Below are 26,592 nucleotides of genomic sequence, written 5' to 3'. Positions count from 1 at the left end.
CTGGGCATTGGCTTTGGAGACAATGGACTTGGGTTCAAATCCTACTTCTGATGTTTACCACATACCTCTCAAACTTTGGGCAAATCATTGTAGTTCAGGGGTGTGTGTGATGTTTAGGGAAGACCTCTGATATGAGAGCTTCCTGAGCCATTTTCAGTGCTATGTTTCTTGGATAGCTCTCCTTGTGGTTCCAAGAATTTAGAATGGGCAAATACTATACCCCTGTCAAGCATCTCAAAAGGAAGGCTGAACCAGGCTGAGGAAAACTGATAGACTTTAATTCTGTTACTGAGGCAGGGGGCATCTTCCCTGAGCATGTGAAGACTTTACCTAGTGGAATGAGCACATGAGATCAACGGCCATAAAGGTGATGGAAGTCTGTTAAAATCGATTATTTCACTCCATTTGCCTTTTCAGCCCCCCTTTAACTGGCTATTGTATTTGCCATTCTGTACTACTTAAATGAAAAGACACAAGTGAGGAAAGAGTCACTAAATACTGAAGGGAATCCTAGGTGAACTATATATAGCCCCTGCTTCATTGCCTTGATGATACATTTGTACCCAAGACCTTTTCTGTGGACAAGTCGCCATCCACAGTGACCTATGCATGCTTCCAGAAGGTGAGAACCAGAGACCCAAGATGGCAGCCAGCAGGGAGCTGATGATGGAGCTGGAAGAAAACCATAAATGTGGGATGAAAAACTTCCATAACATCTGAATTGATTAAGCTAAATTATTGACTTGCAAAGGGTTCATCATTACTGACAACCCTCCATATGACAAGGGAGCCTTCAGAATTGAAATCAACTTTCTAACAGAGTATTTATTCAAACCACCCAAGAAAGATCACATTTAAAACAAAGATTTACCATCCCAATTGAATATTTATGAAAAAAGGGCAGGTCTGTCTGCCAGTCCTTAGTGTTGAAAACTGGAAGTTAGCGACAAAAACTGACCAAGACATCCAGTCCCTCATAGCACTGGTAAAAGACTTGGGTACCTCCTTCTAGCTGATCTAGTTGAAGAATAAGGACCATAAAAATTCTGTAAGAACACTGAAGAGTTTACAAAGAAATATGGGGAAAAGTGACCTTGTGGACTAAACCTTCCAAGATTGATTCCAACCAGGGTGAGCAGAGACCATAAGGCATACATTTACAATACTCCCTGACCAGGTCTCTGGGAAATTGACAGGTGCCACCTCCTGGCATTAACTTGTGACCATTACTAACTTACTATAGTTTTTAAAATCAAAAGTGGTCTAGGTAAGCCTGTAAAGAAAGGGTTAAATTTTTAAAAGATATTCAGAAGAGGAGAAACAGAAAAAGAAACAAACAAGGAGAGTTGGGTATCCTGCTTTCCTCAAATGTATTTCCTCCATTCTGAAGAGTGAGAAAGCCATTCTACTGACAGCATGAACAAACCTTTCTGAGACTGGGCAAATATCTGTTAGAAAAAAGTATTCGGAAAGTGATTGAGGTACAGGATATTCAGCTGAAATTTGTGGGGCAAAAGTCCATAACTGAATAGTACCTAATAGCAATGACAACTACCAGTATTTATATGGTGCTTTAAGATGTCCGAAGTACTTTACTTGCTATTGTCATTTAATCCTCACAAAACTCTGAGAGTTGGGAGCTATTATTAACCCAGTTTTGTATATGAGGGAACTGAGGCTGAAAAACTTCAAGTGACTAGCTATTTGTGATTGTCTGAGGCAGGATACAAACTCAGGTCTTCTTGACTTTAAGGTCAGCACTACCTCCACCCTGGCACCTAGTAACCCATATAAACCTACTTCTCCCCAAGTTAGGATCAAACAGAGGGGTAGATCACTGTCTGGTGGACCTGTCATTTTGCATAATGCAAACTAAGGGTGCATCTCTCTCTTGTTAGATGAGATGCTTCCTAAGGAGGTCCTGATGCCTTCAAAAGAAGCATCTTTACTCATATATTTCTCCAAACTTTAGACTTCAGTGGCAGTGTTCCCTCCTCTTATTTGTGAACTAGAATTAGGGGCAGATGATGCATGACTGGCCAACATGGCTGCTCTTCCCAATTTCCACCCATTTCTGTAGTTTCATGGCAGTGTACTTGTGGAATTTGTGAAACACAACCCAAGATCACTGATGACCAACTCAAGGATGCCATTGCTGATTTCAATGCCTTTTTGGACAAATGTTGCAAAGCTGCTTTGCTGAAGATGTAGGGATATATATTTTTTTCCTTTAATGCATGGGAGTCTTTGGTGACAAATGAGCTCAAATATGGGCTCAATCAAGAGAACTTAGGTTTCTCAGGGAGGTGCATATTAAATGTATTCTGAATTTCTCACTTCCAGAAGAAAGGACCCAGTTTAAATTTCAGATCTTTATGGATCAATGTTTTCTTTGCACTTGCTAAATTCATTACTGCTTTGTGCTTTGTTTTGAATTAAATTAATCAAGTTATTATCTTTTAAATAGAGATCTCTTTACCCAGGAAGGGAGACTATGGCTGTTGAACCTGGCATAGGTTAGTTTACCTTTCTAATTTTAGTTACACATATGAAAGATGTCTCTCCAGGAAGGGCTGGAGGGGATGATATATTGGGAGATGTAGGCATTGTAAAAACAAAAAGAAATATCAGACTGTCGTTTTTACTGAATATTTTAAAAACTATTTTTGCTTATCATATTTTTTTGTCTTCAAGTTGACCAGTGAAAGGAGACAAAGATAGAATTGCAGGCCCAAAGTTAATAAAACAGAGTGTTATAATAATTAACAGTTAGTAAAACATCAATTTTGCCTCAATTGTTTTTATAGAAAGGCATAAACTGTCATGGCTGTAGTCTAGACTGATCTTTCTGTGGTATGTGATGATCACTTGTACCACATAATGTTACCCTCCTTGAATTCATCTGTATTTCCCACCTTAAAGTTTTCCCCAGACCAAAATTTCTAACTCCATACTTGTTAATTCATGAATGGGGGGCAGCTGGGTAGCTCAGTGGATTGAGAGCCAGGCCTAGAGATGGGAGGTCCTGGGTTCAAATTTGACCGCAGACACTTTCCAGCTGTGTGACTCTGGGCAATTCACTTAGCCCCCGTTGCCTAGCCCTTACCGCTCTTCTGCCTTGGAATCAATACACAATATTGATCCCAAGACTGAAGGTAAGGGTTTAAAAAAAATCGCAAAATTTGAATGACAAGAATATGAAAGTTTGGGTTCTTTTTTTCTTTTTATTTGATAATATATCTGTAAAAAAAATATCAAGGTGGGTTCTGGAAATAAGGATGGTCAATAGGCAAGTTTCAGAGAGTCACTAGCCACATTAATATTAACAAGTAGTTCTCCAAACAAATGTACTCATGAAGCAGTTTTTTTTATCTGCATTATTAAGAATTTCTCCATCATTTTCTTAAATCTAGACAGCCTCAACAAAATAATAAATCAAGCCCTGATTTGCAGTGTTTACTCATTTCTAATGATCTTGCCCTGAAAATTTAATAATTGGCTTTTGGGGGTATAATGTGAGTTGGCTTGAGCACACCTCTTGGCAGAGTAAGGGGCCAGATGTGTGGTAGAGATGGGGTAGCATCCCCATAAGGAAAGTGTTGGGATGGAGGAATGGGTGATCATCCTCTGGTTGTGGATGGACCTATGGGAAGAGGAGATGCTTGACTCTGACTTCTCTTGTCCTCCTTTGTGGTGGCAGACTAGTCAGATTATGTCAGGGGACCACTGTACCACATGCAGGTCATGCCTCTGGTCTCCCCATCTGCTTGCTTGGTCAGAATTTAGTGGTAAAACCATATTGGCAGCTGGGCTTAACCAGCTTGAGGGTAGATAACAGCCCTCAAACTCCTTGATGAGTTAGGGAAATAGCTACCCCAAGTTGTGGAGACTTCTCCTGACAGTATGACAGATGAGAATAATTTGTCCCATTAACCATGAAGGTAGCTGAAGCAATTGCTCTAGAGAAGTTAGGGCTTGGTCAGACATTGAAGATGCCAAGCTCATCCACTGCATCCTTGGCCATGACTACTCATCTTGATTTTGATGACTCTGGAAGGCTTTGTGCAACTATACTTCATTTAAATACAATTCATGTGTAAGTCAAGACAAACAATAACAATGAATATTTTCATTAGTAGAAAATGTGGTGGCAGAAGGGTGAGGTCATGCCATGGATAATGCAGCTGAATAATGAGAACCAGACTGGACAAGAGACCCATGCTAAGGGATCCAAGCTGAGGTCTGGGCTACAGCCATTCAGAGAGGGATATAATAATAATAACAATAATAGTAATAATAATAATAGAGAAACCAAGTTGTAACTCAGAGAGATAGCTAGGTGACTCAGTGGGTAGAGCCCTGGGTCTGGAGTCAGAAAAAGATAAGTTCAAATCTGGCCTCATATATTTATTAGTTGGGTGACCCTTTGGCAAATCACTTAACCTCTCTGTTGGCCTCAGTTTACCCTACTGAAAAATGGGGATAATAGTTGCACTTACCTTCCAGGATTGTTGTTAAGACCAAATGAATAGGGACAGCATAGTGCTTAGTACAGTGCCTGGCACATAGTTAAGTGCTACATAAATGTTGATTAGCATTATTAGTAGTAGTAATAATAGTAGTAGTAGTAGTTGGTATGAATGCTGATCAATCAATGCATGGCCAATGAACAAGATTGGAATCAGGGAATCTAAGATGTAAGTAAAGTCCAACCCAGCCTCTGAACTCTCCTAACAGGTTTCCCTGTACCTATTTTTTCTTATTTTCAATCCCTTCACCACATAGTCATCAAAGTGAGAATAATAAAGTTGGATTACACCATTTCCCTGTTCAATAACTTCTCCTGGCTTCTTTTCCCCTCTATGATCAAATACATATTATTCTCCTGGTCTTTAAGTAGTAGCTGGTTCTGGCTTCCTTTTTGTCATTATCACTCTCCTTTTTTTTTTCATTCTTTTGTCTGGCCTCACTGACCTTCTTGATGTTTCTTCACAGCTTTCCAATTCTGAGCCTTTGGACAAGCTGCCACCCTCCCTGATATTCCTTTCTCTTCACTTCCATGTCCTAGAGGCTCTAGTTTCCTTCAGACTTTAGCACAAATGCCATCTCCTCCATGAGGTATGGCTTGCTCTCTGTCCCTTGCTATTCTTTCTCCCCATTCACAAGCCACTCCATTTATTTCATAGAGACTTGTCATGTCTTCCAATAGAATGCAAGCTCCTTTTCCTTTTTTGTCTTGGTTCCTAGCACAGTGACAGTCTGTCATACAGTAGTCATTTTAGACTTCCCTTTTGATTGATTGGTGGAAGAGCAATAGCCAGGAGCTCTCCTCAGAAGGTGAGGTGTATCAGTGGAGGATCTCCTTGAGGTGTCACCTTTTAGCAGGTGATACTCATGTCATCTCAATAACACAGCCATTTGGGAAAACTCCAGGTCTATTAGGGAAGATTTTCATTTCTTTCAGTCTAGAAATGTTGAGTCAGAAAAAGGTGATAGACTTTTTCTCAAGGTAGATGGAAGATTCTGTCAAGATGCAGATACATATATATGCTCACCCCTGAGACTCAAGGATTTACTGTTTGCTTTTTCTACTGAGCATTAACTAGTGGGACTGGGTGTGTGTTAAGTACCACCAAGGTAATAACTTATTATCTGAAGGTACACAGAGTCCTAATGGGTAGAGTACTGTTGAATATTATTGTGTATTGTAAGAAGACGAAGGAAATGGCAAACCACTGCATTATTTTTGCCAAGAAAACCCCAGATGTGGTCGTGAAGAGCCAGAAATAACATTAACAAAATTGTAGGTAAAAAAAGTCTTGATTAGATACTCAATAATAAAACCTAATTGGATAAGATGATTGCCTAGAAGATGCACCTTTCTCCACTGAATTAGTGAAAAGGGTTAGAATTTACTGCTACTCTTCATATAATAAGAAATGAAAAGACACTAAAAATTTAAAAAGGAGGCACCATTGAGAGCAATGCCTTTGCAACCTTGGTTGTTTAGGTTGGGCATTGCACTATGAAAATTCCAAACCATAGACTGGATAACCACAGAGGGCAAGGATTTCTCCATCTTTCCAATGGAAGAAATACTGCAATGTGAAATACCCAAGTGACAGATACCTAGTATTTGGTATGATTTAAGAACACAGTGACTCTATTTGTATTTCAGGTGAAAAATAATCAGAATGAAATTATTTACATATTTTCTTTAACTAAGATGATATTAAGATCATAGATCCCTCATTTTAAAGATGAAGAAAATTCTTGAGAGGTTAAATAAAATGCACCTAAGAGAAGTGACTTGTCCAAGGCCACATAAGTAGTAAGTAAGATTTGAAACTAGGTCATCTGACTTCAAATTCAGCAGTCCTTCCAATAAATGAGGCAGGTAAATGAGGTGGGTAATTGAAAAAGGAAATCCAAATTCAAATCTAGCTTTAAGACACTATAACTAGGTGTCCCTGGACAAGTCTTCTCTCTCTGAGTCAGTTTCCTGATATGTAAAATGAGAATAATAATAGCATCTCCGTCTGAGAGTATTGTGAAGATAAAATGAGATACCTGTGAAACACTTCATAAATCTTATATCTCTATATACTGTTAAGGGTAAAAATTATGGTTGTTGACTGAATATATTATTTTAGTGGTCACCAGGGCTTTAAATTCAATCCAAATAAAATACTCAAGTCAGTTTGGGATTTTTATAATAGATAATAGAAGGAAGAAATTAAGAAGAAGAAGAAGAGGGTAAGGGTAGAAGATTTTCTCTGGCCTAGAGTAAGTCAAAGGGAGTTCAGAGGTCTCAGCCAAGGGGCCTTCTCAGAAGATTAAATCTAGCTTGGCTTCCAGCCATGAGGCCTCATCCATGATGAGGGGCTTCCTCAGAGGAAGGATAGTGACTTTTCAGGAGGTCAAAGAAAGGAGGAATCAGCAGCCTTTCCACTCACCAAGGTCTCTCAGGGAAGATACCTCACCTAAACCACACTACAGAGCCAAACCCCACAAGCACACCAAAATGCTGCCTAGAGCTCCCAATGTAGCCAAGAGAGCCCAACATCACCAAGAGGATGAGAGAGAAAGAGAGAGAGACAGAGAGAGAGACAGAGAGACAGAGAGAGAGACAGAGAGACAGAGAGAGAGAGACAGAGAGAGAGAGACAGAGAGAGAGACAGAGAGGCAGAGAACCAGAGAGAGAGAGCCAGAGAGAGAGCCAGAGAGAGAGAGAGACAAAGACAGAGAGAGAGAGAGACAGAGAGAGAGACAGAGAGACACAGACAGAGAGAGACAGAGAGACAGAGAGAGAGACAGAGAGAGAAAGAAAGAGAGAGAGAGAGACAGAGACAGAGAGAGAGAGAGAGACAGAGACAGAGAGAGAGAGAGAGAGAGAGACAGAGAGAGAGAGAGAGAGATAGAGAGAGAGAGAGAGAAAGTGATGTGAAATAAATAGGCAGTTCTTTACATCACTTCCTGCATCTCATATGTACCAATAGTATCTTAAGCTTGGCTTAGGACAGCCCAGGGGGTCTGTCAGTTGTTTCTGATTTGTCCTTTGCTAGCACATGTTGGTCATAGGCCATCTTCCTCACAGTTAATCCTTAAGTGGGGGTGTATACATTTCTGGTTGCTAGAATTCTAAAGACAAAACAGGGTGGAATAAATCTAAAATTTACAATACATGTTAACTATGATTAATTTTTATCATAAGTAATACAGCAAAGAATGGCAAATTAAGAGTGTGTGTGTGTGTGGTAGGAGAATCAAAGCTAAGCTCATATACTTCAAACTCAGCTCTGTTTGTTACAATCTCTGGACCTTTCATCACTTAAACCACTCTAGAATTTGTCTTTTTAAAAATAAAATTATGCACTTAGCATCTTTTCCTACTTCAAGGAACATACCTTTTCCCTGATATCTTCTTCTTTCATGAAAAGAGGCAACGCAGTTTGTCTCAGAAATATATCCCAGAAACCCATGCAGCAATCTTAAATGAGCTTGTGTGAATTTATTCATTGACTGATATACATCTTTGAAATAGCAGTTTTCTATTCCATTTGACAACAAACATTTATAAAGCACAGATGATGTGCAGGGAAGTGTGCCATATTCTGGTAACACAAAATTAAAAGGGAAATAGTCCTTTCTCTCAAGAAAGTACATTATCTAGGAGGAGGGAATGCAACATACAAAGATGAATAAATGCAAGGTGTGTTAAGGAAAGAGTACAGAGAATCGCAAAGACTATTGAAGTCTATGCAGAGTGTCAAGCAGTCTAGGAAGGTAGGAGAGAGTAAGCATTTATTAAGTGCTTACTGTATTCTAAGTACTGTGCTAAGTGCTTCAAAGATATCTCATTTGAACTGTTTAAAAGAGATATAACCAAACAAAAAAGAAGAGAACCAAAAATAAATACATTTTAATTCCACGAGGAATATAGAGAATAATGAAGGACTAAATAAGTGTAAGGGTCACAAATCAGTGAATAAAAGGCTAGAATAGACAGAAATGGAAGATAAATATTAAAGACAACAAGGAAAGAAATTATTTTTAGAAACAAGGCAGAGAAAATGAAATTAAAAATTAACAAGCAAAACAAGTGGAAGGGGAAAAGAGTTAAGGAGAATTTAACTTGAATTGACTAAGAAGAAAAAAGGGGAAAGAATCAAATAACTAGATCAGGAAGAAAGGAAGAAACTAATATTTCTTTAATAACTAGATAAAAAAGAAACTAAGAAGTTAAAACTAAAAACTAGAGGAAGAGGTAACAAATGAGATGGGAGTTTTGAGAGTAAGGGAAAGAGCTGCAGGAGGAATAAGGTTGCATTAAAATTTAGTAAGCTAAAATTTTTTTAGAAAGATATAGTATTATCTTTACAGAGAAAGGGAGAAGATCCTAGTTTGTAAAATATTAGAGATAAATGTAGAAAATATAAATTTAATTCATTATTTTGAATGTAAATAAATGAAATAATCCAATAAAATTAAAGAGTAATGAATTGGAAAAGAAAACACAATTTCACAATATGTAGCTTATTAAGAAACACATTTTTAAAAATGCATTATGAAAATTTAGAAAATCAATAAATAAACATCTAAAATACACAAAAGAGGAGATATTAAAAATAAGAGGTGGAATAGGTAAATTGAAAACTTGGGTAGCTAGGAAGATGGTGATGACCTTGAATATAATGGGGAAATTAGAATGAGAGGAAGATTTGGGGGAAAAGATTATGAGTTCAGTTGGGTTTGGAGCATCTATAAGACATCCAGGTCAAGATTTCCAATTTGTAGTTGAGGATGTGAAACTGGATGTCAAGAGAGAGATTGGAGCCAGATAAATAGATTTGAGAATCATCTGCAGAGATATGATAATTAAATCCATAGAATCAGATAAGGTCACTAGGAGAAATAATATAGAGGGAGAAAAGAAGAGGACTTTGGAGAGAGTCATGGGTTACAACCATCATTAGTGGACTTGACTGGGATGAAAATCCAGCAAAGGAAGGTACAATCAGAGAGATAAGAGGAGAAATCAAGAGAGAAGAGTATCATAAAAACAGAGTCAAGGAGAAAGGATGATTTACACTTATAAAGAAGTTAAAAAGGAGATTGAAAAAAATCATTTTATCTGGCATTATTTGTCAAGAAATCATTGAAAGAAATCATTGAAAGAAAATTTGTCAAGAAATCATTTGCAGAGAGCTATTTCAGTTGAATAAGATCAGAATTCATACTTCAGAATGTTAATAAGAGAGTGAGAAAAAGGAAGTGGAAGCACTATATATATATATATATATATGTATATATATATATATATATATATATAGCCTCAAGTAATTTAGCCACCAAAGAGAGGACTTATAGGATGATAGCTAATGGGAAAAGATAGATAAAGTCAGAGTTTTTGAGACTGAGGGAGACACAGACATGCTTGTAGGTATCAGGATAGAAGCCAGCAGATAGGGAGAGAATAAAAGATTAGTAAGAAAATAAGGATGATAGAGGGGGAAATCTTCTGGAGAAGAAAAGAAGAAATTGAATCATCTGTGCATGTAGAGGGGTTTGTCTTTACAAAGAGCAGGATAACTTTTGCATGTGAGACAGAATCTGAAGGAGACCTAGGAGAAGGCATCTGAGCAATATGAAATGAGGAGGGGAGAAGACAGAGAACTCAATATGTATAAAGATTTTAGAGGGTTCATGAACTTGGATGGCAAATCTTTATTTTCACTAACTTCTAATGAAAATTTAACATTTCCTTTTTGCTACTTCAACAACAGCAATATTCCAAGAAAGGGTTTTGGGGCTTCACTAGACTGTCAAAGGGATCTAGGACCCCGAAAAAGGTTAAGGATTTCTGTTTTGAAAGGATCACCCCACCTCCATCTCTCTTTGTGCTAGCTTTAAACACACATGTGTAGGCAATTAAAACAACCCTTTGTATTATTTATAATCACAGAGAAACTCACATATGAATCAAATAAAAAGGGAAGCTTGTTAGAAGGTACAAGAATAAATAAGCAGTTAGAACAGTCAGACTTGTCTCTCTTTTCATTTCTTCTTCCCCTAAATGAACAGTTTGTATATTGAATATACCCCCTATTCCAGTTACCACCATGTTGCAACAGCAACCCAACAGAAGGCAGGATAAAGAAGACAGGGGTGTGTGCATCCAGGCTATACTTCCTTCCTTCCATATAATAGCACAAGATGGATGATTCTTCCTAACTCTCTCTCTCTCTCTCTCTCTCTCTCTCTCTCTCTCTCTCTCTCTCTCTGTCTGTCTGTCTGTCTGTCTGTCTGTCTCTCTCCCTCTTCCTCTCTCAAATTTCCAAGGACAGTCAAGAAAACATCCCCCAATGAATTAAGCATGGTATATTTACCAATTTTGCAGTTTGACTTTTTTCTGGCAACATTTTCCTAGCAGTAACTGCCTAGGAGTCATGTCAATCCATCTATTGACTCATTGATTGTTTAAATAGGAATACAAAGTTAAATATCAAAGGGCTATGAGTACAATAGCCATCACAAGATCTTTGGTTTTCCAGGTAGTAGCAGATACACGAAGCTCAAGGTTTCAGAATAGTTTTTGAAGATAATAATTTTGCTTTGTATCTGTTGTTATGAATGGGATCTGTTCCAAAAACTTTCTAGGCTTTGGGCCATTGGTTGATTGACATTTTCTTGGGAATGTACAACAATATGGCAAAAGAGATGAGTAATAACTAGCCTTCACCTGTAGTGGAAATTCAGTTACATATGTGCTTCAGAGGAGGTGTAATTCTTGATTCAATTTTTCAATAGGAAATACCTTTCTCTGGTAGAAATTCATTATCAAGTCATTAGAAATGATGAAAGTATTTTGTTAGTAGGCAAGGAGTGGGAGGCAAAATGTTAGTAAAAAATCCACAACCCCAACTGTATTGAGGAACATGTATGATAGCCAGCAATTGCTAATTAAAATGTTCACATCTATTGTCAATCATGGCTAAGGGCAGGGGTTGGGAAACTTTGTACCCATACAATTTCTAGTTCTAGACTCAGAAAGTCATGTTCCGTCCTCAAGGTGTCTGACCCTAAGAAAAGAACATGATGTTCATCTCATTCTCACCAGTTCATTAGGCATCTATCCCATAGCCGCAGGGAGAAATTTCTTAAGTAATTTTAGGTTTACTCATATCTAAGATTTCTCCAAAAGGGGTCAATCAAAAGGATTCTTTCTAGGAAAGTTACTCAAAGTATAGAGGAGAAATTAGGTAAAAGACAGCCATTTATTGCCTCTCTCACAAAAGAAATACCTAAAATAGATGATTAATGAGGGACATTATTTTATACTTGAAACATAAACTATAATCTTTAATTTTTATTGTACCAGGAGGTGGTCACCCAGGGACTATTTAGATCCTTGAGAAGGTAGAATTTATGGAAATTGGGGCAATTAAACCAGTATAATACTAAAGCATGGACATGATGGATTCTCAGAAGATGGGTGAATCTGCTGAAGAGATTTCACTTTCATCTCATTCTGTATTGTCTGAGCAACAACCCAAATTCTAGGTCTTCTGGTCCTTGGCATGATGCCTCATTCTCCTGGTAGTTCAATTTTCTCCCGGGATAAGGGTGTAGTTGTGGCAAGCACCTCAACCAGAGCAGAAGGTGGATGACTACTTTTCTCTACTAGGTTCTAAAACTTGTGGCTTCTAATACAATTTTGTTGTTGTTCAGTCATTTGAGTCACCTCTGACTCTTCCTAACCCCATTTGGGGTTTTCTTGGCAAAGATCTGGAGTAGTTGGTCATTTCCTTTTCCAGCTTATTTTACAGATGAGGACATTGTGGCAAAGAAGGTTAAATGACTCAGCTGGGCAGTCAAGTCTTCCTGACTGCCGGACTCCGGACCCTGTGCTCTGTCCACTATGCTACCTAGCTGCTTTCTAACACCATAGCTCTCAGCATTTCCACTGAGACTACATTGAAGACTTTGTTCTGGAATCGATGCCTCCTTAAAGGGTGTGACTAATCCTTGCCCTGAATTCTGTTTGAGCCATTGATAACACGTTTGAAACATTAAAAACAACCGATTCATGGCTTGTTTTAGCATCTGGGCTGCTCTCTTGTAGAAGGAGAGCTGTAGGAACCTCAAGGAGCAGAAAGGCAATAAAAAAGGAGTGAATGGACCAAGTGGAATCTAGAGTGAGGGAACATTGAAGAACAGAACTATAGTATTATATGGAAGAGCAGTCTCAGACCTTGACTAGTTCAACTCATACTATGAGTTATATGGACTTTGCAGGCTGGGAAAAGAGGGGGTGTAGACTTTCTATGAATTCTGACTAGGGAATGACAGGATATTAGATGACAAAATAATTCTAGAGGACTGCTTAGTTACCTGGGAATGTGGGGTGTATGGGAAGGGAGTCATCTAGCTGCTCCCCAAAGCTTTTTTAACTTTAAATCCAGCCTTTTATTTACTGGACCACACAGCCACTTATATATGAACTATTATTATTTTAAGTGCTTGCATGGGAGCTGAGTAGCCTTAATGTTTTTCCCTCCCCCACCCCTTTTTTTTGAGAGTGCTACACAGGAACCAAAATCTGATTTTTTTCAAAGGAAACTCTATGTCCGTGTGGGGACATGAGTCAGAGATATTTGTGAGAGAGGCCCCAAAGACTGAACCTTGCTTGTGTAAACACATGGTCTTTCGTTCTAGGACATAGGTTATATGTAATGACAATAAGTTGTCTATCTGTATACTTACTTGCTTTAAAATATAAATTTTATTTAAAACACATTGTGGATTTATTTTTAGCAAATCCCATAGATTAAAAAACCAAATGGATGAATAATCCACATCATTAGGGATATATAAATTGTGTGCCTTAGTGTGCTTTTGGAATCAAAAGGATATATGTGGGATCTATAATTTTTTTGGTATTAGCCAAAAATAGCATACATAATATTACTTGTTCACATTTTCCCAGAGTGAGATCCATAGCAATAAGTTACAGTTGAAATAATCTCATGAGATGCTTAACAATTCATAATTTTGAGCAGGTAAAGTTAGACTTTATTCATCCTCTGGCATCTCCTAAATACACAATGCACTATCTTTTCAGCATCTTTGCAAAAAAACAACAAAAAAAGATGACTAAGCACTTTAGGCATAAGTTAGGTCTTCTGGAGGGCCATTCCCTTCAGAAGAGAGAATGACCAGTATCTATTTGAATACTCTGTATTGTGATAAGAATATTTGTCCATATTCTAAAAATTGAACGGATTTCCAAGGTCTTCTTTTGCCAAGAAGAGGCCTTTGTCCTTGAAAATAGCACGGAAATAATATTTAGGCTGTTAATTATTGTCATATTGTCCAATTTTCAACCAACAGGCTAAGAAAAAAATGAAGTATAGACTAACAAGTCGTTAATAGGTAACAGGCATTGCTTTTGAAGAGTATAAAAGGATTTCAGATTGACTTTCAACATGAAGCAGTAAGTCCTCTGGGGAGAACAATTGACATCATGAAGTGGGAAGCTTCTATTTTCTTGCTGCTTTTTTTAAGTTTTGCTGAATCAAAACTACTTCACACAAGTGCCTTGGAACTAGGTGAGCTACCATTTTTTTTTGTATGTTTGACTATATTTTTTTTCAGCAGAATTAGCCTCAAGTAATAACAAGGACATCTACCCAAGAAAGACCCATGCAATTGACATGATCTCACAGGTACTGGGATTTGCTATCCAATCTTAGCCAATCCTGCACATGATTCAATTCAACAAGTATTTTCTGTATAACCTCCTTTTCTGTGTAAGGGATTTGGGATCATTTAGAACGATCATACTTTGACCGTATCCCTTTCTTGACAGATTTCTGCTTGAACATTTCTAGTGACCTAGTCCCCATTTAAGTAAATTTGCATGTCTGTGAAAAACCCCAGAGATCATGACTTACATAAAGAATCCCAGAAGGGACTCTTTTCTCATCCTCAGATCCTTCTTAGGGAAGAAAACCTTGAACTTCTAAATACATTTCTTAGTGGTAGATGAAATCCTCTAGCTTAATACAGGAAAATAGAGTTTAGACTCTGTGTGTGTGTGTGTGTTTGGATAGGGGGATGGCAGAAAGAGAAAAGAGAAAGGAAAATGAGAGAAAGGAGTCCTAAAAGAACGACAGAAGAATCTAGGGAAACGATGTGATTGCTGCCTAGCCAAAATCATTGTCTTATTCCTTTGCAAGGGGTCTGACCATTCCCTGTGCATCCTAACTGGGTAAGGGTAGCAGAAGAAGGATTTGCTCAGCACCAAAAGATTTGGCTTTTACCTGAGGTAGAAAAAAGTTCCATTGATAGGACCTCAGTTTGACTCTCAGCTCTGTCACTCATTCACTATTCATATCAAAATGCATCTAGATCTGGAAGGAAGTTTCAGAGATCCTGATTCATCTAATAGAGGAGGAAACTGGGGTCCAAGGTTTTAACTATGGGCCACAAGTATTAAGAGGCCAGTGTGGGATTTGAACCCAACTGGCTCTTTGCTCTGCCTCTTGAACTACAACATTAGCCAAGTAAGACACTCTTTGGATCTTGGTTTCCTCCATTGTTAAATGACCCCCAAAGCCCTTTTCCTCAAAGAGTCTATGAGTTGGGTGAGATTTTCATGTCTAAAATGGAGCCTGAAATTGAAGGTCCATTCTGCGTGGACATCAAGATTGCTTAGCAGGGTGGAAAGGACATTGGACAGGAGCTGAGGGGACCTTTCTTCTAGACTCAACCCTTTCACAAATTTGTCGTATGTCCTTGGGCCAGTCTTTTAATGTCTCAAGTTCCTCCATTTAGAAAATGAGAGGGTTTAGACTCGATGAGTGCTAACTTTTTATAAGCTATGATTCCCCACATTTATCTATAACTAATTGTTTTCCTGAATGCAAAATGTCTAAAATGTCATTTGTCACAACTTCAATTAAATCTTGTTTTCCAGGTTCGACATCAAATTCTCCCCACAGCATAACAGAAGCAAACTTGCGTGACCTGTGAGTTTTGTTTATATGAATTTAGTTATAATATGCCTATGAATTAAGGATGTTCCAAAAGTCTTGGTGCAGTTCCATTTATTAAAGTTTACTAAATTATGTTACTTTGTGTCTCTTAAGGCCAAAAACTTAACTGAGATTTTTGAGACATATAGTTTGACAGGTTTGCAAACCATATGTGCCTACATATAGAGATTTATTTTATTATTATTTTTTTAAACCCTTACCTTCTGTCTTAGAACCAATACACACAGAAGAGTGGTAAGGGCTAGGTAATGGGAGTTAAGTGACTTGCCCAGGGTCACCCAGCTGGGAAGTGTCTGAGGCCAGATTTGAACCCAGGACCTCCCATCTCTAGGTCTGGTTCTCAATCCATTGAGCCACCCAGCTGCCCCCTAAATATAGAGATTTAGAAAGTTTAAAGTATATTGAATAATATCCTTTTTATCCATGCACCCCCCTCCAAAGAACTTATCCTTAGCTTCAAGCAAAATGATTATAGAAAGGGTGACTTGTTCTTGCTTCTGATGTCACATACAAGACTTCTTGAAACTTAAATCAAATACACCCTTGAATAAGCTCAATGACCTATACAATTCTTTGTTTTATAGATTATTATAATTTAATTTTAAAAATTCAGGACCATTGAGTATCTAACCAACTGTGACCTGTTAGGTGAACAATTAAGGCACTTGATTCTAATGGATAATAGCTTCATTCTCTCTGCAGAAATCTCAGAAGTAGTTTTCAAAGGAAATGGGATGCTATGTCCTGTTACTTGGGATTAATAAATTACCCTTTGGGTTATTGGCCCCCATTTTTGGGGAGGCACATTCCAATTACTTCCTACATTTTTCAGCGCTTTTCTTAAGCCAATTAATGCTCTACACATTTACCAGAAGTTCTACCTGGTATTGAACAAGGCATTCTTCTGAAGGATTGAATTTGTTCCTATTAGAGATGGATATTGCTAAGGAGTTCATTTCAAAGGCCAAGTGAGCCAAAGGCAGAAGGAATCTTGCTTTTCAGGGGGGCAAGTGAGGTACAAAGCAGAAAGTAGTGTTCCCTGTATTATCTGTTCATTTTTGTATTTTAGCAGAAGGCTAGTTGTGGGTAAAGAGAGTGAGGTTTCTGAAGCTTTGTTTGGAGTCCTAGATCCTGGTTCATTGGAAGTAATCGAACTGGGTAGGATTGGCTGCCATTAGAAAGTCAGTATCTTGGGAAAATATACGCTTTATGCTTTTGTCTTTCTGACTTGTAAATCCACCATATGTTTTTTTGTTTGTTTGTTTCAGTGCCACCATATTCTTTGTCCAGTTCATTCCAGAAGCCACTTATGAGGAAGTAGACAAACTAGTTAAAGATTTCTTGGCTGATTTTGAGAAACTTGGAGCTAAAGAGAAGTCAAAAGAATGTTTAGAAAAGCAGGTCGGTATGGCTCACAGTGTCTATCTGCTGCATAAAGTAGGATAGAAAAATTCCAAGTACCTCCATTTTTCCTAACAAGAAAAGGGCTGCTTTCCATATCTCTTATTTTTCCCTTTAGCCTCAAGACTAGTTGAAAGTCTTTAGTTTTTCATCATAAGTTAAGATCATTTTGAACAAGGTGCTCTTTGAGGTAATATTACCAGGCAAATATTTGTGAGACTGTGACACCAGAAGGGAGTGAGTCAGACGTTTCATATCCTATTTATCTATGTGAACTTGGAAAGTTTCATTGCTTCTGTGTGCCTCAGTTTCATCATAGGGAAAACGAAGAGGTTGACTTAGAGGAGCTCAAAGGTACTTTCCATTCTATGATTTTTGGCAATTGCCAGGTGTTCTGTCTCCATATTCAGGTTAGCCCTTGGGAATCATAACTGCTATAATACACACCTCCGAGCTGTGTGACCTTGGGCAAGTCATTTAATATCACCTGCCTAGCCTTTACCACCCTTCTGCCTTAGAATCAATATAGTTTCAATTCTAAGTCAGAAGTCAGAAGATAAAGGTTTAAAAACATCATAGCTGTTATGGGGACCAAAGCTTCAATATTCATCTCTAACATTTTATTTTTTCATTATTAACATTTAATTTATTTTATTATTATTTATTTATATTATTTATATTATATTATAATTATTAATTAATTAAAATTTAATTAACATAAAATAAAAAATAATAAAAACAAAAATTATTAACATTTCACTTCAATTTTTTTATTAGCACCTTTAGTTTTTATATCACTTTTATTTTCAAGTATACCCCTGTCCTACCTAATGAACCATACTTGTTAATAAACAAAAAAAGAAAGAGGAAGGGAAAAATAGTTCAGCAAAACCTGCCAAGAGATGGATGGTATCTGAGAGTACACCCAACATTCCATACCCATACTTCCCCATCTCTGCAAAGAAAGGAGGAGGATAGTCATATATCTTTTCTTTTTCCTTTTTTGATTGGTTTTTAAACTTTTACCTTCTGTCTTAGAATCAATACTATGTATTGGCTCCAAGGAAGAAGAGCAGAAAGCACTAGGCAATGGGGGTCAAGTGACTTGCCCAGGGTCACACAGCTAGGAAGTGTCTGAGGCCAAATTTGAACCCAGGACCTACCATCTATAGGTCTGGCTCTTAATCCACTGAGCCACTTAGCTGCCCCCAAAACTGGGTTTTGGTTGTTGTTTTGTCAGTTGGTAATATCTGACTCTTTGGAGATCCATTTGTAGTTTTCTTGGCAAAGATACTGAGTTGGTCTGCCATTTCCTTCTTAAGCACATTTTTCTTTTTCTTTTTTTTATATATAAACTTTTACCTTCCATCTTGGAGTCAATACTGTGTATTGGTTCCAAGGCAGAAGAACAGAAGGGCTAGGCCATGGGAGTTGAGTGACTTGCCCAGGGTCACACAGCTGGGAAGGGTCTGAGGCCAGATTTGAGCCCAGGACTAACTCTCAATCCACTGAGCCACCCAGCTGCCCCCTATTTTTTTAGCTTTGATAAAAGGCATTTACTCTTTCTAAATCCCTGTTACTTGCCACCACCTTCAGGTTGGAATTCTTTCACATTTGAAAGCAACTGGCCACTGATGTGGCATACTGCATTTAGGAGGCCAGCATCAGACCTTGGTCCCCAGGCGCAAGCTGATTCAGGAGCATAGGTAGCGCCACCGAGGTGATCGCTCCAGAAGTGATTAGCCACCCCCACTCCTCACCTAGGGTCCCCGAGGTCAGAGCTACCTGTGTCCGAAGAATGAGAGAGGAAACCAACAGACTGGAATGCCCAGCGAGGGTATTTTCCTAGCCCCGCTTGGGTGAGGGGTCGGGGATAGGATGTAGGTCTGAGTGAGATTTGTAGATTTCCAAAGTTAAAGCGGCTTCTTTGCCTCTTTCCCTTCTCTTGTATCAGCTGTCTGCTTTGTTGGAAGAAATCTGTCACGACAAAGACATCTCAGACAAGCACGGGCTTGCTGACTGCTGCAGTGTGGTCGGAAGCGACAGATTAGGGTGTTTGCTGGCTCACAAAAGGAGGGGCAGCGCAGCCTCCATCCCAGAATTCCAAGTTCCAGAAGCTGTCCACAGCTGCAAAGCACATGGAGAGAATCCGGCAACTTTCATGAACAGGTGAGCAGGCAGGGTTGGTCCTTTACAGAGATGCTGAGTAGCTGAGCGCTTAGGACTTACCTTCAAATGTTTGCTCCAAGTGAAGCCTCCTGGCGTAGCATATTATGATGGTTCTGCCTTTTGCCGGCTTTGGCACAGCATTCCAGCTATCAGAATATTGGGGTGGGCTCTTTCATTAGAGGGGCAAATGTAGCTTGTAGTCAGCAAGATCCAAGTCTGTTTTGGCCTCAGTATTGATTTGCTAAGTGACCCTGTCTAGACAGTTGGGTAACTTCTCTGATGGAATCAGCATCAGGTACAGTGTTCCTAACGGAGTGCCAAGCACTTAGATTACAAATAAAATTAAAGCAAAAATCGAATCAAATCAAATCAAAACAAAAAACCCTCAAGAAGCTCCCAGTCTAATGGGAGACAATTGACAAACAATTATGTACAAAGAGGAAAAGCATGAGATTAAGGAGAACCTGAAGAGACATCCTGAAGATGAAGTTCTTGTTGAGATTTGAAGGAAGCCAGGAAGCCACGAGGGGCAGACAAGGAAGAAGAGATGCAGCCATGGCAGATAGCCAGAGAAAGTCCCTGAACTGAGGGATATGTCTTATGTGAGGAGAGGCAAGGAGGCCAGTCTCTGGATTGCACCTACCTCCAGGATTAGTGGGAAGATCAACTGTAGAAAGCCCTTGCCAGTTCTGGGGCACATGAAAAGGTGAGCTTACATGTGCATCCTCAGTTCTATTCTCTTATTCTCAAGCACCACATAGTAAAGATGCCATAAAATCAGTTCGGGCAATTACTCAGGAAGAGGCGCTGTCTGACGTTCTGGGGTTAAACGCAGCCATCTGACCTCAAGGATGAGCTCCCAGTTTTATTCCTTAAGGAGCAAGTCATGGATCAGCAGTGTGTTTACAAAATTGCCCACAAATAGAAAAATAGAAAGAAATGAGATGCTGGACAAGCAGCACTATTAAATTTGCCTTCTGGGACCAGTGAATTGTCAGACTGTCAACAAGAATTTATTAAGCTCCGACTTTATTTCAGGCACTGTGCTAAGAACTGAGGATTCAAAAAAGAGTAATTACTTGTTCTTAAAGAGCTCACCATTGAATGGAGGAGACAACATGCAAACAATTTGGTACACACAATAGGTACACACACACACACACACAGATATGATAAATTAGAGGTAATCAACAGAGGGAAGTTATTAGAATTAAGGTAGATGAGGAAGTGTTTATGGTAGAAGGTGAAGAAATGTCAATTTATTAAACTTATTCATTCAAGGATTATTTACTGATCATCTACATCAAAGGAGCTATAGGTGGCAGGGCATTAATGGATGTAAAAAAATCATGTCAGACTCTTTGTCCTTCCACAAGAGTGGGGAGAATAAAATGGATTTCAATAATTGTAATACAAAATTTCCCAGATGCCCTGTGCCTGGAAACTCAACGGAAAAAGAGATTGCTTCTGGTCGGAGACCTTTGATTTCATTGTATTCGATCTGATAGACTTTTCTTATACTTGCTATAGGATGATCCAGTTATTGTTAAGTACTGGGGACACAATAAAACCAAAACCAAAATAGTCCCTGCCTTCAAGGGGCTTACATTCTAAATAAGGGGGACAAGAGGCAAGCAACCGTTCACTAATAAGGAAAGATGCTAAACACTCACATCTAGTGTAGGTGTTGTATATACATACACGCAAGAGGTTCAGTGGAGAGAGTGCTGGGTCTAGGCTCTTGAGAGTGAGTCTTCCTGAGTTTAAATCTGGTCTCAGTCATTAACTACCTTTGTGACCCTGGGCAGGTCCCTTAATACTGTTTGCCTCATCTGTGAAGTAAGCTGGAGAAGGAAATAGCTTTGCTCCAAAAGCCCCAAATTGGGTTACAAAGAGTTGGACATGACTGAAAACAACTGAACAGTAACATCTATATATCTATATGTACTTATCCATATATACATGCACATATTTACATATATATATATATACACACACACACACACACACATAGGAATAGAGAGAGGAGATAAGACAGACTTCAAATATGAGGTAATGCTTGAGTTAAGCCTCCAAGGAAGCTGCAGCTTCTAAAAAGTCAAGGTGAGGAAGGAGAGAGAGATTCCTGGAGAACTTTGGAGCCAAGCCTGGAGGGGGATGACAGGAATTCAGCGGGCTGGGCTTCATTGGCAAGAGCCAACGTTAGTTTGTGTTAGTCGGGGAAATGGTATTTCAGGCAAAAGGATCAGTGTGCATTGAAGAAGAACTGGGCATGGTTGGTGTATGGCAAGTACTCCAGTGTAGGCAGTAGTGTTGAACCATTAGGAACAGTGACAGGTTAAGAATGGACAAATAGCATGGTTTGTGCTTGACCAAAATACAAGACCAACTCCTGGTCTGTGTCAAGAACACTAGTGCATTTAGATAGGTAGCATCAGGATTAGTCTGTGACTTGCCTCCCTATTCCATTGTAGGTTGTACCTGGGAGCTGGAACAGCATAAACAGAGGACTTAAATGATATAGATGGTTGTGGGTACCTCCTCCTCCTACTGGACACCATATACAATGGCACAACCACTTTCTGAGTCTTTCTCTTCTAGTTAATTTAGCTAACTCTCACTTTTACCCAATGCTCTCTCACTACCATCAAGACTAATCCCTCCCTATCACCAAAATGCTCATCCCTCCAGTCTTGGCTATTCTCTGGCATGCACACATTGCTCCGAGAAGGTGCCTATGCTATAAATGAACGAACAGAACGTTTATTCATTATGTGCAAATTATTGTGCTAAGGGTTGGAGATATGAGAAGAAATGTAATCCAGTTCTTAATCCCAAGGAGCTCACATTCTATGAACTCCTCACGATAGCTATTTTTGTTTTCAGTGTAAGTCAGAGATTCTTAACCTTTCTTTATCTTCCATCTTAGAATCAATCCTGTGTATTGGTTCCAAGGTCAAAGAGTGTGATAAGGGCCAGGCGATGGGAATTAACTTGCCCAGGGTCATTCAGCTAAGAAATGTCTGAGGCCATATTTGAACCTAGGATTTCCCATTTCTAGGTCTGGATCTCAATCCACTGAGCCACCCAACTGCCCTGCTTAACTTTTTTTTTTTTGAATTGAAAAATTTTGTTTAATTAATTAATTTAGAATATTTTTCCTTGGTTACATGATTCAGTCCTTTCCACCCCACCCCCAGCCAACACATAGCCGACGTGCAATTTCATTGGGTTTTCCATGTATCTGCTTAACCTTATTTTTGCATCATGAGCTCCTTTAGTAATCTGATAAATCTTATGGACTTCTTTTCAGAATCATTTTTAAATGGATAAAATAAGATAACAGGGTAGGTAACAGAGGAAGTAAATTATATGGCAATAGGTAGCTAACTAACTGTCTAGAAAACAAAAAACAAGTTCATGGAATTCAGGTTAAAAATTCTTGGATTAAGTACTTTAGGTGGTGTCCCTCAGGCTGGGCTCTAAATTCATGCCTGCCTCCCAATCCCAGAGAGTTCAATCTCAAATCAGGCTGGATAATGGTATCCTGCATCAAATATGCCAATTCAACTGTTTCCTCATCAGCCTGAACTTGGTGAACCAAACTCTTGTCCTTGATTTCTGATTCTTTGTTCTAAGGCCTTCCTACAGGGAGTGACCTAGTTAGTAACAACTTTTCTTCCTACTCAGGGCTCATGTAGAACTTAATTTTCCATGCCTCTATTTTACTGGTTGGCTACCATTATTTATTGTTACTGGTGTTCAGTAAGTCAGAACCCTATGTGAACGTATGGACTTTGTCCATGGTTCCTTCTTGGTGAAGATACTAGATTGGTTTGCCATTTCCTTCTCTAGGGACTTGCCATTTTACAGATGAAGAATTGAGGCAAACAGGGCTTGAATGACTTGTCCAGGGTCACATAGCTAGTAAGTGTCTGGGGCTGGATTTGAACTCATATCTTCCTAATTTCAGGCCCTTGTACTTTACTGTGCCACCTAGTTGCCTGTTATGTGCTATAGTTTTCTATATTAGTGTTTTATTTCCATCCTTGCCCAATAGACTATGAATTCTATAAACTTAGTACAGCATAGTACAAACAAGTGCTTAATATACTGAAGGAATGAGAAATATAATTTTAATTTTTACATTATTTTGCTCCAATTAAAAAAATTAGGGAACATAAACTAACCAGTGAGATCAATAGAGAAAATAAGTTTGTTTCTTCCTTTGCTCTGTGATAGGCATTAAAGTTGAAATTATCTATTTCTGGATCAGGATCTTTAACCTGCCTCCCCTCTCCCCCCCAATTGACTAGAAATCTCCTGTCCCTTTCATATGTGATTGCAAATCTCATCACTGTGTGTTCTTGATTACAGATATATCTATGAAATAACCAGAAGGCACCCTTTCCTCTATGCACCCACCATTCTTTCTTTGGCCGCCCGATATGACAAGATAATTTCCACTTGTTGCCAAGCTGAAAATGCAGTTGAATGCTTCCATAACCAGGTATTAATTTTCTTTATATCTACATTAATTCAATATCGTGGTCGATGAATGGCTCCAGTTTGATATTTGTCAAAAAGAAGTTTGAAGATAAAATTAGGATACTTCTTTTGAATCATCCATACATCTTTAGGGGTCAAGCCTTGTTCTGCATGCAGACCTTTTTTCACTAAAAGTCAGAGTTTGAGAATTTAGGGAAAGTGGAAGAGATAAATAAGAAAGGGGAAAGAAGGGAAATGGAGCCTGAGAGGAGAGGGAGAAAGAAAAGGAAAGGGAGTTGAATTGGTTAATTAAGGTCAAGATTAAAAAAAAATAATAAACCCTTAGCTTCTGTCTTGGAATCAATACTATGTATTGGTTCCAAGGCAGAAGAATGGTAAGGGCTAGACAATGGGAGTTAAGTGACTTGCCCAGGGTCACACAGCTGGGAAGTGTCTGAGGCCAGATTTGAACCTAGGACCTCCTGTCTTTAGGCCTGGCTCTCAATCCACTGAGCTACCTAGCTGCCCCTTAAGGTCAAGAGTTTGAAAGGAAAAAAGTTGTCTAGAATAGAAATGATTGCAGGTTGCAATAAGGATAGGTTTAGCAGGAGCAAGACACAGAGAAAGCTTGAAGGAGAGAATGTTTGGGGAATTTTTTTCAGTCATTCAATGCTAAAGACACCTGCCCACCTCATTCTTCCCTGTTCTTAGACCTTATCTGGATCTCAATCCTATACCTTATTTCATATTTCATTGAACAAATCTGAAGCCACTCTAATGTCATTTCCCTCTATTCCCCACTTCCAAATTCTGAATCACCCTCCTCTGCATCTTCTTCTGCTTTGCCTCAGACTCAGAGAATGAGAATGGTAACGGCAACCCATCTACTTGGGCCCTCCATCTCCTCTTCCCCATCTCTTCTAGGAGCCTGTCCCTTCTATTTATTGTCTGTCCCCTCTTTCTAATTTTTGGACTTTTCTAATCCACCAGCCCCTTTGCTGTCCCTATGAAAATGTCTGGAGACACACTGAAGCCACAGATACCCTCTGTGACAAGGGAAGGAACATCTCATCTACCTCCCTCATATTGTCCTTCACATAGACTGCTTCTTCTGAAACTCTTCTATCTCTTCACAGTCTCAGAAAACTAGCATTCCCCTGAAGTTACTGTGTCCCTGGCCCTCTCTCCAACATGGAATGTACCTTCTCTCACTCTTCCCTTAGACACACACACACATACACATTCACTCATACACACACACTCACATATTCGCACTTATACACACACACTATAAAAATTAAAATTAGATCTTAATAGTAAAATATTATATTTTAGGAGGGTTATTAAATGATCATTAGAATCAAGGAATAAAGAGGATACAAAATAAAAACCACACAAAAATCCCCACCATGATTGCTGCATCATGCCAAAGAGGAGGCAGAGCAGAGCCTCTATGCCCACTCACTTTAATCCTCTGTCTACAGGAAGTAGGTAACAACAGGAAGTCAGTGGGCTCTTGGGATATGTAGTTCTTTTTTTTTAGAGTAACAGATTTTCACTTATACAACATGCTCTCATACTCATACACACTCACTCACATGCTCACCACACACTCACACTCACACACACACTCACACAGGACTTTGTCATTCCCTACCACCTGCAATCAGAAAACTTTCCTGCTTTGCGGTTTCACTTCATCCAGATCTACTTGCCCTGCCTTGCCCTTGACCAAAGCCTCCTTGGTTTTCAAAATGGCTCCATAGCTACTACTCCAAGGATACTGCTTTAGTTAGTTATTATTGATATCATTATTATTACATGTATTCAAGGTAATCCAAACATCTTAATCAAGTTTTAGAGTTTAATAATTCTTTATCTTATTCCAGCTAAACTTGTCCTCATCATAACTCATAGTCACTCCATTGCCTGGCCCTATTTTCTCAGGTCATCAACTAGGCAGCTGGATAATACAGTGGTTAGAGCACTGGGCCTGGAGTCAGGAAGACCTTGGTTCAAATATTTCATTGAAAAAACTGGACACCTCAACACCCTCTACTCTCAAGTACTTCACTTTGAATCACCCAAGGATCATTCCCTAGCTTTTCCTGTTTTGTCTTGGGCTCATAGAGTGAGGTTGCTAACGATAACCCATCTACTTATGCCTTCCAACTCATCTCTTCTACGACCTTTCCCTTTCTGTTACCCTTATACCTCCCTGATTTTCAACCTTTTCTTATCCACTGTCTCCTCTGCTGCCCACAGACACTTCCAGATCCTATCAATTTTTTTTTAAACCTTTGCTTGATTTTTCTTGCCTTCACAAGTAAACTCCTTGAAAAATCTGTCTAAACCTGTAGCCTCCACTTTATCACCTCCCACTTACTTCTCAATTTGGATTTTGTCCCTCACGACTGAATCCCTTCTCTCCAAAATGACCAGTGATCCTTTTATTGCTAAATCCTGTGGTATTTTTTAGTCTTTTTCCTTCTTAGCCTTTCTATAGTATTTAACCACTCTCTTCTTCCTGGGTTCGATGAAATTTCTCTCATAAGGTTCACTTTCTACTTGTCAGACTTATTAATTGTCAATTTTGAGGTCCAGAATCCTCATCCAACCCTCTGTGTGTGAGTTTATGTAGCCAGGGCTCTATTCTTTCTCTCTCTCCTTTCTGTTCTCTTCAGTTTCCATGGGTTCAATTATCATCTTTATGCAGATGAATCCAAGATCAATACTAAGATCCCTCTGGCAACACCAACTCTCTGCTGATCATCTTCCCTTGCCTATCCATAGATGCTTAAACTCAAAATATCCAAAACAGAATGCATGATCTTTTCTCCTAAACTCATCCCTCCTCCCAACATACCTGTCTTTGGTGTGGTTATCCTCCTCCTCCCAGGCATGTGTGTTCACAATTTAGAATCATCCTCATCTCTTCACTCTCACTCCATCCAATCAGCTGCCAAGTTTTATC

At 38.9% G+C, this 26,592-nt stretch overlaps 1 protein-coding gene and 1 pseudogene across 1 annotated transcript in view; both read left to right on the top strand.

The window, feature by feature from the left end:
- Window positions 1-508: 508 nt before the first annotated feature.
- Window positions 509-1,092, top strand: LOC100617902 (ubiquitin-conjugating enzyme E2 L3-like; annotated as a pseudogene).
- A 12,875-nt stretch (window positions 1,093-13,967) lies between these two features.
- Window positions 13,968-26,592, top strand: part of AFP (alpha fetoprotein) — a 41,450-nt gene continuing 28,825 nt past the window's right edge. The window contains exons 1-5 of the mRNA XM_001375070.4: window positions 13,968-14,111; window positions 15,482-15,533; window positions 16,829-16,961; window positions 18,916-19,130; window positions 23,508-23,640. Of these exons, the coding sequence (XP_001375107.1) occupies window positions 14,027-14,111; window positions 15,482-15,533; window positions 16,829-16,961; window positions 18,916-19,130; window positions 23,508-23,640 (618 nt within the window). The 5' untranslated portion in view covers window positions 13,968-14,026. The remainder of the gene's footprint in view (window positions 14,112-15,481; window positions 15,534-16,828; window positions 16,962-18,915; window positions 19,131-23,507; window positions 23,641-26,592) is intronic.

Source organism: Monodelphis domestica, chromosome 6 (genome assembly GCF_027887165.1).
Source record: "Monodelphis domestica isolate mMonDom1 chromosome 6, mMonDom1.pri, whole genome shotgun sequence".
NCBI lineage: Eukaryota > Metazoa > Chordata > Mammalia > Didelphimorphia > Didelphidae > Monodelphis > Monodelphis domestica.
This window is presented reverse-complemented; position numbering and strand designations above follow the sequence as displayed.